At 33.8% G+C, this 12,192-nt stretch overlaps 1 protein-coding gene across 4 annotated transcripts in view; it reads left to right on the top strand.

The window, feature by feature from the left end:
- Positions 1–12,192, top strand: part of Dgk (diacyl glycerol kinase 1) — a 587,713-nt gene that overhangs the window by 559,846 nt on the left and 15,675 nt on the right. For all 4 annotated transcript variants that reach the window (XM_069834555.1, XM_069834565.1, XM_069834547.1 and 1 more), the window contains 4 exons: positions 2,567–2,691; positions 6,090–6,221; positions 7,882–8,037; positions 10,005–10,227. In XM_069834555.1, coding sequence (XP_069690656.1) covers positions 2,567–2,691; positions 6,090–6,221; positions 7,882–8,037; positions 10,005–10,227 — 636 coding nt within the window. The remainder of the gene's footprint in view (positions 1–2,566; positions 2,692–6,089; positions 6,222–7,881; positions 8,038–10,004; positions 10,228–12,192) is intronic.

The raw sequence follows: 12,192 nt of genomic DNA, 5'->3' as shown, positions 1-12,192 counted from the left end.
TCCAGAAATGCATATAGAGTGTTAGTTGGGAGACTGGAGAGAAAAAACCTTTGGGTAGGTTGAGACGTAGATGGGAGGATAATATTCAAATAGTTTTGAGGAGGTGGGATATGATTGTAGAGACTGGATTAATGTTGTTCAGGATAGGGACCGATGGCGGACTTATGTAAGGTTCCTTAAAAGCCATAAATACTAGTAGTAGTATTATTATACTCTCTCTATCTTCAACTATAATGGTTGATCAGTTATAGAATCGACATTGTGCAAGTATGTGTAGATATGGAAGTTATGATAAGAAAACCCTGCACCATAAATGGCTGAAAAATACTCCACCTTTCCAACAAAAGAAAAACTGTGTTATCACTTGTTACAGGAATCTTTTTCTCCACTGGCATAGTGTAGGTTTGTGTTACCGTCAGTGCTGTAGTTGAGTCAGAATGCAGTTCCAGTAAAAGTAATGTTGTGGTTCCACAGTTCCAGTATAAATAATACAGGAAACGATTGATGAAACAATTATGGACGCTTCTGACATAGCCGAGTTCCAGCAAAGAAATGTTTATTTTTTCAACTACAGCACTGGTTACCATGGTATCCTCCACATCAAAGACAACTTTGAACAAGAGCATATTTTAATCTCTTAACTGCCGAGATCATAAAGAAAATAAACGAGTGACTTGAATGTTGCTGCTTTGTCGTGGTTGAAAAATTGAATAGCTAAGCAGAAAATCATTTCAAACGAAATTTAATTTCTTCTTTCAATGTTTTAGTATAAACATGTTGCACGTCTCTATTTTATATTTTATTGAACTCTGTTGGTTGAAAATGAATGTAGAACCTTCAAAAATAGCTGTAGAACCTAGGAGGTTATGGTAAATTTTTACATTGTTAAAGATAAGTCATCAACTTACAAGCAAAATATATAAGTAAAAAATATTACCTCTGAGAAAAGGCATTTTGAAAGCTCTTGACAAAACTGAATCCTCAAAATATTATTTTTAGTAAGTTGTTTCCTTTTATGTGTATTTAATTTTGCAATACTAAGTTTATACATAGGTCCATATATTATTTATACTATATACGCCTTTTTCTCAGAAGTATTTTTTTTTTTTTTACTTAATGTGTTTTACTTGTAAACCGACGAAGTATTTCTATTTCTGTTCCTGTAAAATTTTAATTTGACGCTTGCACTGTTTTTCCGCTTAGCTATTCAATTGAGTAACTGAGGTGAAAAGCAATCTGACTAATAAAGATACAGTAGAGAATGACAAGACTGTGTGCTTCCTTATGGGAAAGATTGTTAAAAGAAAAACAAAGTGAACTTGTGTAGTATGCAGATGGTTGAATTTTAAACTAACACAGGTGTTTGTCACTTAAATCCCTTTTAACTTATATGGAACTTAGTAAAACAAAAAATAGTTGCAAGCAATGTAAGCAATCTATCACCATCCTCTTTCAAGAATAGGGTTATACATAACTAGCTGCCTTGGAATTTAGTGAAACAAAAAATAGTTGCAAGCAATGTAAGCAATCTATCACCATTCTCTTTCAAGAATAGGGTTATACATAACTAGACACTGTCTTGGAATTTAGTGAAACAAAAAATAGTTGTAAGCAATGTAAGCAATCTATCACCATCCTCTTTCAAGAATAGGGTTATACATAACTAGCTGTCTTGGAATTTAGTGAAACAAAAAATAGTTGCAAGTAATGTAAGCAATTTATCACCATCCTCTTTCAAGAATAGGGTTATACATAACTAGCTGTCTTGGAATTTAGTGAAACAAAAAATAGTTGTAAGCAATCTATCACCATCCTCTTTCAAGAATAGGGTTATACATAACTAGCTGTCTTGGAATTTAGTGAAACAAAAAATAGTTGCAAGCAATGTAAGCAATCTATCACCATTCTCTTTCAAGAATAGGGTTATACATAACTAGATGCTGTCTTGGAATTTAGTGAAACAAAAAATAGTTGCAAGCAATGTAAGAAATCTATCACCATTCTCTTTCAAGAATAGGCCTATACATAACTAGACGCTGTCTTGAAATTTATGAAACAAAAAATAGTTGCAAGCAATGTAAGCAATCTATCACCATCCTCTTTCAAGAATAGGGTTATACATAACTAGACACTGTCTTGGAATTTAGTGAAACAAAAAATAGTTGCAAGCAATGTAAGCAATCTATCACCATTCTCTTTCAAGAATAGGCCTATACACAACTAGACGCTGTATTGGAGAAATAACAAGGGAAGACTAGGTAAAATATCTGTGACTTGTCTATTAAGATAAACATGGTACATGCCGACTTCTCACCAGGCGAGATCCGGGTTTGATACAGGTTAGATTCTTTGAGAGTTGTGATGAACTGATGGCTGCAGAATGCATTCACTGAGTACCAGTACTACAGTTGCTTCTAGCATCCTCTTTATATTACTGCTCAATAAGTGCTGAATCATCACCTCATCATTGCTGAATAGCCCCTATCATTTAAAACGAATACTTAATAAATAATAATAATTCATAGTTGCATGGTACCACGCATTTATCGATTTCCTTGTATTGCAGACCGGGTTCAGTTCGAGATGCAACCTGCCATCGGTGTCATCCCTCTGGGCACCGGCAATGACTTGGCACGATGTTTGAGATGGGGTGGAGGCTACGAGGGGGAAGCACTTCCCAAACTGCTCAAGGTGTGTAGGTTCCACAGTGAAAAAAGCATATCAGATGATTATCAACACAATATACACACACACACACACACACACACACACTGCAGTGCAATGCAGTACTTGTTATATTACATATGTAAGCTTATCTAAATAATTTCTTTTTTCAGAACAGATAAGTTGCAAAATGTGCACAGGTGTGAGCAGAGATTTATCTCTATCCAACTGGACTAGGTGCTTGTCCCTTGTTTCATACTTGTCCTGTGATATCTCAGTGGTGGCTCTGTATCGTGCTGACTATATTAATAATAATAATAATAATAAATAATTATTTAATTATTTATTCATTCATTCATTCATTTATTTATTTATTTACTATTTTATTTATTTGCTAATATTTTAATGTGCTGTACAACAGCCAGAGGCCAATAATAGTTCAGCACAAATGACAAAAATTACAAATAATGACAAAAGGCCTAATAAAAAATAACGATAATAATTACAAATAATGACAATAACTGCAATAAATGTACATGAATAGACGTTCATGGATAGATATGAAAATGAAGAATAACTCAATTGAAAGAATAATGACAAAATGTGTGTTAGCGTTGAAATTAGAATACAATATTAAAACAACAACAATAAGATATTCAAACTATACATTAAAAGGATCCAATTTCATACCATATAAATTGGCAAGTTTTATGCATCTGGCAACCGGTGAAAGAGATTTACACTTACTCGTATAAAAAAGTTTTTGAAATCTTAATCCTTTAGAAGGAATACGAAGGTAGATATTACTTATGATGGATTCACAAAGAATGTCACCCTTTAGAGCCTTAGAAAAGAATAAGTAATCAAGATCAAGACGTCTGGCATAAAGACTAGAACAGTTAAAATAATTACAGGTTAGTTCATAATTGAAAACAGAAGAAGTCGGTAGAAATCTAAAAGAACATAAGGAAATAAATTTTCTTTGAATATTTTCCAATTTAACCGAATCAGTAGAAGTAATAATAATAATAATAATAATAATAATAATAATAATAATAATAATAATAATAATAATAATAGTAACAATAGTAATAATAATTTTTATTTTTATTTATTCTGGCAAAGTTTATACCATCAGGTCTTTTCTTCCACTTAGCCAGAAACAAAAGAAGCTGACACAATTTGCAATGATACAAGTTAAATAGACTAATTTATTTTAAAGAATACTGAAAGACTGATGTAGTTATACAAGCACAAGTTGAGTAAAATAATACAAACATACTAAATAATAATTACAAAATAATATAAGGCTTAGAAGTTACACTCAATGAATATGCAAGTGGTAGGTGAACCATTATTACAAATTACAAGAAATACAAATTCAAACGTAAATTATAACTATCCAACACTGAGGAATCTTACATATACACACATACACACAAAGGAGAATTAAACATGAATGAGGAAGAAAGAATCATATTTTCAGAAATAGTGAGTAAAATATGTACTAACAATTTGTAGGATTAAAATGGAGATTTATAATTTCAATGATAAAAATACATAAAGCAATCATCATAAGATAAAGTAAAGTACGAGAAAATTAAATCTGAAGCTAGGACTTATGTGGCTTACCACTGGTCATGCGTTTGAATATGTACTTTTAAATTTCAATACTGTTCGACAGTTCCTGAGGGAGCTGGGTAGGGATTTCCAGAAAGGAATTGCTGATGCTGTGAAAGAGGAAGAATAGTGACCTGTTTTATGGCAAGGCATGGATAATAAAGGGTCATTTTTAGAAAGAGTGTCCAGGCTGTGATATGAGGACAAGAAATTAAAATGCACTGAGAGATAGTTTGGTGAAGACGTGTTCATAATGTGATATAGGAAAATTAGTGAATGGATATATCTTCGGTCCTGTAATCTTACTCATTGGAGCATTTCAAAGGAAGATGTAATGTGGTCGTATTTGCGTATGTTGCAAATGAAACGTATGTAGGAATTATGAACGCGTTGTAATCTTTGGGCTAAATTAGAATTTAAGTCTGTTAGTAGAATGTTGCAGTAGTCAAAATGTGGAATGACCAATGTTTGTACGAGAATTCTTTTTAATTGAAAGGGTATAAAATTGTTCATGTGATTTAATGAATATATAATGGAGAAGACGGTCTTACTTATGTGTGTGACTTGAACATTCCACTTGAAGCCCTCATTCCATACACACCTAGATATTTAAAAGAGGGACTGAATGAACCTACTGTTTGTCCAAAGAAAGGCCAAAACATCTATGATGAAGTAATAACTTAGCGCCTGAAAAAGAAGAAGATATTTAATTTGTTTCTCCAGAACATGGTGAAATTGACATTCATGTTGTTGTTGTTTTCTAATGCCAGGTGTTTGACAATAAAGTCATTTGACCTCTTGCACTCCAATATTTTTCAAAGATATTATCACAGTCAGCCACTGAAGCACAGATTTTGAGGTGTTCCGAATCCATTTCTTGGTTTGAGTTGCACAATGGGCAGTTAGGGGACTGATATATTCCAATTCTATGCAGATGTTTGGCCAAACAATCATGGCCTGTTGCCAATCTAAATGCAGCTACAGACGATTTTCGTGGTAAATCGGGAATTAACTGTGGATTATGATGCAGAGAGTTCCATTTTTTCCCTTGAGATAGTGTTATCAAATTTTGTTTGTTGAAGTCTAAGTATGTAGATTTAATAAATCTTTTCACAGAGTAATACGTAGATTTAGTAACAGGTCTGTAAGTAGCAGTGCTGCCCTTCTTTGCTAATGCATCCGCATTCTCGTTTCCCAGGATTCCACAATGGGATGGTATCCATTGGAATACAATTCTTTTATTGAGTGATATTAATTGAGAGAGCATTTTAGTTATTTCTGCTGTTTGAGATGAAGGTGTGTGTTTAGAGACTATTGATAGAATAGCTGTTTTGGAGTCTGACAATATAACTGCATTCTTAAATTTATTGATGTGGCATAGAAGATTCCTGATACTTCCACACTTATTGCAATGATTTCTCCATCAAAACTTGTTGTTCCATTCCCAAGAGATCTATGAAGTGAGAAGAGACAGCACGTAACACCTGCACCGGCACCTTGTTCTCTGGAAATCAAGGATCCGTCGGTGTATAAATGAAGCCAGTTTTGTGGAGGATACCTAATATTAATTGTCTCTAAAGACAATTGTTTCATTATTTCAGTGTTTACTTCTGATTTCAGTATTTCTTCCGTTAAATTTAGATTATATTCTATATTTAATAGAGTTAAAGGGTTTGGTTTAATTTGTAAGTTTTCTTTTAAATTCGGGATATTGATTTTCTGTTTTAATTCTTGAACCATGGATATGAAACTTTTTTGAGTTTTCAATCTACAGAGAGGACATTCATGTTTAACTGTTCTTGCAGAAAATTGAGCGGGCTACGCCTGTCATGATGGACAGGTGGCAAATAGAGGTGTCGGAGCAGAAGGATGATGGTGCACCACCTGGCGACCCCATCCCTTACAATATCATCAACAATTACTTCTCAGTGGGAGTGGTGAGTGACATTGTGAAATACTTCAATTAGGCTAGTCTGTAATACAGGGTGAATCGTAAGTAATGTAATTAATTTCAGGGGTTATTCTTTGAGATATTTCAAACAAAAAGGTTTAATACAATTTTGCTCGTTTTTACTTCCTTTTCAAGATAAAAATTTGTGTTTTACATTAAACATTTCATAGCAAGTTTTGGGAAAGCCATTGATTTAATTATCAATATGCTCAGTGAATTTAAGAGAGCTGTGTATTATGATTAGGGCTAGGATTTTGATGAAATTGAATCTTTTTTCTAGTAAGCCAGAAACATTGCTGCTTTAGTATTTATATGTTATGTGATAAACGGAGTGTTTTAAAACACATTTGTTAGGGATATTTTTTGCATTTTTTGCCTCTTACAACTCATAAGACCATTTTTTGTTTTATTTGGCCATTTTTGGGGTATTTTCATTTAATTTTGGCCGTAAATCCCATTATTAATGTAAAATATTATTTATTTCCTTCGATATTTTCTCTACATATTTTGTCCATTAATACCCTTTATTTTGTATGTTATTTTAATCGTTTTTTTCACACAAATATTGCCATTTTAATGTAGTACATCCCCATGTAATGGATCAGTCCAACCACCCATTCAATATAGCCTCCTCTATACCTGCTAGTTCCGGATAAGAGTGGCCTTGTGGTGAACTACACGGAACTACATCAGGTAAAATAATTAATTAAAGTGTACTATTTAGAAAAATTATGTAAAATTAAGTAAACTTGAATGTTGGTACTAGAATTTAATATAATTACTAGTCTAAATATTAATATTCCTACAAAGCCAATTATGTAAGATCAATTTTAGGGCATTCTTAAGGGCATTTTTAAAATAATTTTAGGTCATAAATGCATTGATTTTAGGACATTTTTCATGATTTATAGATCATCAAAATCCTAGCCCTAATTATGATAATAAGTGACCAGTTATAATGCCAGCATGTTGTGTAGACCATACCCTGTATTTTGCACATGGCAAAATTGAGGAAAATGGCTCTCAATTTTGTCTTATTATGTTTTGCAGCCTCAAGGTACCGCCTTTGGAAAATTGAAGAAGCAGTTAATTTTTTGTGTTGGTATATCTGCTGTGAAGAACTAGTTTGAGGGGAGATTTCGTTATGAGCTCATTAATAGTTCCCATATTAGTTTGCCAGAACTTCTGTGTCCATGTGCACAAACTTGTACCGGTATTCTTACTCTCATGCCAATTGAGGGGCGTTTTCACAAAACTCGTTATCTACAAAATCTTGTTTTTTTCAAGAGAGCTCTTTTCTAAAATACACAACTGTAGATACCGAGTTTTGAAAAATCTCTTTTATTTCACGATCAATTTACTGATATACTTACCAACTTTAGCTTAATTATGATAGCACCATTGGATTCTTCTGACCCAAAACCTTAAGGATACGCTAAAACCTCAAAATCGAAAAAAATGTAGATAACTAGTTTTGTGAAAACGCCCCTCAATTTCACTGGCAGCTCTGTCTTCATGTTTAGAGCTGGAAAAAGTGCAGTCTGGAGTCATTATGTTAACTGAATGTTTCTCTCAGAACCATCACTAATGCTCTATCCACAAATATGTATGGAAAATATAACATGAAATTTGCATTCAAATTTCAGGATGCAGCAATATGCGTCAAGTTTCACCTGGAGAGGGAAAAGAACCCCGAGAAGTTCAACAGTCGCATGAAGAACAAGTTGTGGTACTTCGAATTTGCTACCTCTGAGCAGTTCGCTGCCTCTTGCAAGAACCTCCATGAAGATCTCGACATTCTGGTGACTTTCTCTGATAGTTTATTTTACGTTTTAATGATAACCCCAGTAATGGAATAACACCATAGTAGTGTAATTATTAAGTTCAAAGTTTAAGATGATAAATATTCCTGTAATGACATTGAAAGGGAAGAAAATTGTTGGTTTCATTTCTTAAATTACAAACATTAAGGTATACATTGACCCTTAGGACAAAAATCCACATTTTTCACATAATGGATGGCCCAGAACCAGGACAAAAATCCACATTTTTCACATAATGGATGGCCCAGAACCAGACTGTTCCAAGTCCATTTTACTATTTTTTTTTTAAGGAGGGATATTTTCAGCTCCTGACATTCAAAGCTTCATCAAACAATTTGGAATAGCTTCATAGCAAACTTATGGAGAGGAATATTTACAATTTTGTTCGATTCATATATGCAGACAAGAACTGGAACACAATGAAACACAGATTTGTTTCTTATAAAAAGTTGGACTTAGAACAGTTTGATTCTCAGCCATCTTTCAAACTATGGCTTCACACGACAGCTGAACTGTGACGAAAGGTGACAGACCAGTAGTGAATGATTTCATAGTCAGAGTGCATGGCGTCTCACAGCAGCAATGCCCAAGAAAATCGAGCCTTTTTGGGAGGAGTACATTACGACTCTTTCTGACACCAGGTACAATTACATGAAAATCATAGGAGCCTGCAAAAAACGTGGTTTGGCTGTTTTCAAGAAAGGTATCTTCTATGTACTTAACCCTCAAATTGGCAAAACTTCATTTCTCACACTAATTTATTAAACTGTGTCGGACCGTAAAGAAAACAACTATCACAATGTTCATATTTTATATGTTGTACAATATTATACTATTGTTGTCATCATCATCATCATAAACATCACGGGTTAGGCTGTCTGGCCTGTTCCGTCCCAATAGTAATTGAACTCTAAAACTGGTCACTCCATCGTCGTCTCGGTCTTCCTACATTCTGTCATCCCATTGGTCTATAGTTGTGCAGTTTTCTTCGAACTCTGTCTGATGACATTCTCTCTACATGTTCGTGACATATTATAGGTATGTGTTACATCAATTGTATTTGAAATGCCTAATTCCTGTCTAATGTATTTGTTTTGTTTATGATCTAACAGTGTATATCCTGCCAATGGTCATTTCTTCTGCCTCCATTTTTCTTTCTTGCTGTTTAGTTAGGTTCCAAATCTCTAAACCATATACCAATGTTGGTATGACCATTGTTTTGTAAAACTTCAGAACTGTATCTGTCCTTACCTTCTTAACGAAGGTTCTTTTAACTGTTCCTACTAGTTTTTGAAATTTTAATATTTTTTTGTCAAAATCAGTTATATTGTCATATGATAATGTGCAGCCTAAATATCCAAAATGGTTCACTTGTTCTACTGGTTCATCATTAAGGATTATTTTTAATCTTATTTGGTGTTTTTCCTTTGAATCCCATAACTTTTGTCTTTTTTAAAGAAATATTTAAGTTAAATTCTTTAGCTATTATGTTCAGGTTATATAGGGCCCTCTGTAAGTTATCTTCTGAATTTGAAAATATTACCTGATCATCTGCAAAGAGTAAGGTGTTCAAATATTCCTTATAGTATTGTGAAATTTTAATTTTCCTACCAATTTTTTTCCATTCAAAGTCGTTTCAGAGATCGGAAACAACCCTCTATATAATAAAATTATTGTTTATTTGCAATGGCCTTTGCAGCTAAGGGAAGGAAAATCGTTTTCCTGGCAGAGAAGGAATTCTGTTTTCATAAGCATAGGAAGTTTTTTACGATAATTCGAACCCTGGTTAATAATAATGGATACCTTCCACCATATGAAATGTCAAAGGCGAGCAAACACTGATATTTAACCCAGCCTGAAGTAGAATAAAATTCAATGCTATTTCCTTCACAAATGTGATGTAAAAACAGAGCAATGTGATTCAGGATGTCATTTCCTGTCGGCAGTGTGATGGAGTGTCCCTGGAGTTGGCCAATGGCCAGGCCTTGCAGGGCATAGCGCTCCTCAACATACCCTACACGCATGGGGGATCCAACCTATGGGGGGAGAACCATGGTAAGAAGCGATCTATCAGTGCAGCACCCCGCATCCCAATACGCAAGAAGGATAGAGAAAAGGAATTGTCCACTAGCAGCTTCAACTCTGTGGACCTTAGTGCTGCCATCCAAGGTAAGACATATATGCATCATTTCTACAATTTAATACATATATACATATAATATATATTGTTATAGGAAATTTCTTATTCTCATTCCATAGACTAATCCTGTTCTGATCTCAGAGTTCTGCTTAGCGTTTTCTCGTATTTTTTTTTTTTTCTGTTTTGTCATTAATAATAATGAAAATAGCATTATTGCTCCTTAGAGTGTAATTCAGTGGTATTCACTAGAAATTAGAGGGGAGCCACAATGGATTTCACAGTACCGGTACTGAAGCTCAACAAAATGCGTAGAATTATTATTATTATTATTATTATTATTATTACTACTATTATTATTATTATTATCATCATTATTATTATTATTATTATTATTATTATTATTATTACTGTTATTGTTATTATTATTATTATTATTGTTGTTGTTACTTCATATCATGTTCATCCTCCTCCAGTCTTGACACTGAATTGCTAGCTACTGATGCTGCTCTTCAGTGTGTTACTCAAATTTCTGAAAAATCTATTTGCATACTTACCGACTCCAAGGGGGCTATATTATTTAATATAATTAAATATGTACCAAACCTATATGCACATAGAATTATTCCAATTCAGAAACAACTAAGTAAACTAAAAGAACTCCAAAAGGAAATAACATTTCAATGGATACCTAGTCATTGTGGTATACCTGGAAATGAGAAAGTCGATAATATTGCAAAACAGGCAACATATTTGCAACCAAGACTTCTTCAAGTGATAGGCTATCTCTTTCCAGTGCTTTTGCTTCAGTGAAGTCTCATTTTATAAACCTATGAATTAATCATTGGCTCTCTTTTGACAAAGGAAAAATTTTGCAGCCCATATAAAAGAAACCAAATGACCTGAAAATGTACAAAAACTTGCCCAGATATGTTCAGACATTTTTAACAAGAGCCAGAACAGGTTACATTGTCACACAATTATACCTACACCGATTTCACCAGCCAGTCGGTTAAGGAGCTTGCCTGCTGGTCTGAAGTTGCGCTGGGGTGCAGGTTCGATCTCTGCTTAGGCTGATTACCTGGTTGGGTTTTTTCTGAGGTTTTCGCCAACCGTAAGGTGAATGCGAATCCTCAGCCTCATCTCGCCAAATACCATCTCGCAATCACCAATCTCATAGACGCTAAATAACCTAGTAGTTGATACAGCGTCATTATATAACCAACTAAAAAAAAAGATTTCACCTTTCTGATAATCTTACTTGTCTGTGGTGTAATAATCATGATGAAAATCTGGAATACATTCTTCTATACTGTTCATCCATAAGCCACAAAAGAAGTAAATTAAAATCATCAGTACCAGTTGCAGAAGACACAGCCCTGCAACTCTGGCTACTAGCAACAGGCATCTATAATGAACACTGATCAAAATGCCCCTCATTTCTCGTGAAAAACAAAATCTGAATAGACTACAGTGGACTCTAGTGGACTTTATGTTGTCAGCAAACAGCTATACATTAAGAAGATTGATTGATTGTTATTATTATTATTATTATTATTATTGTATTGTTGTTGTTATTATATTATTATTATTATTATTATTATTATTATTATTATTAACTACAGCATGTTTATACAAATGTTGTCATTCCTCTCCAGATGTTCTTGTGTACTGAATGTGCCTCTTCATGGCTGAGAAAAGTAAAAAACTATCTGCTCACAAACATGACTGAGGATCATCTTAGCTCACTAGCTATCATCTACGATCGAGTATGGGCACGTGTTCTGGGATCAGTGGTGAAACAAAAAATGGCAGAATTTCAAATGCTTACTGTAATAAGACTATGCGACAGCCGAATGCTAATGTCATTAGTAGTTAGGCCATGAACAAATTAACTTGTATGTCCACTGCCAGTGATGCCACCTCCCTCTCTATGGACATGAGGATGCTGAAGTTGCATATAAAATGAGGCATGACTTTGCACCTTTCATTAATAT

This window comes from Periplaneta americana, chromosome 1 (genome assembly GCF_040183065.1).
Source record: "Periplaneta americana isolate PAMFEO1 chromosome 1, P.americana_PAMFEO1_priV1, whole genome shotgun sequence".
NCBI lineage: Eukaryota > Metazoa > Arthropoda > Insecta > Blattodea > Blattidae > Periplaneta > Periplaneta americana.
The sequence above is the reverse complement of the archived record's forward strand: the minus strand, read 5'-3'. Positions and strand labels throughout refer to the sequence as shown.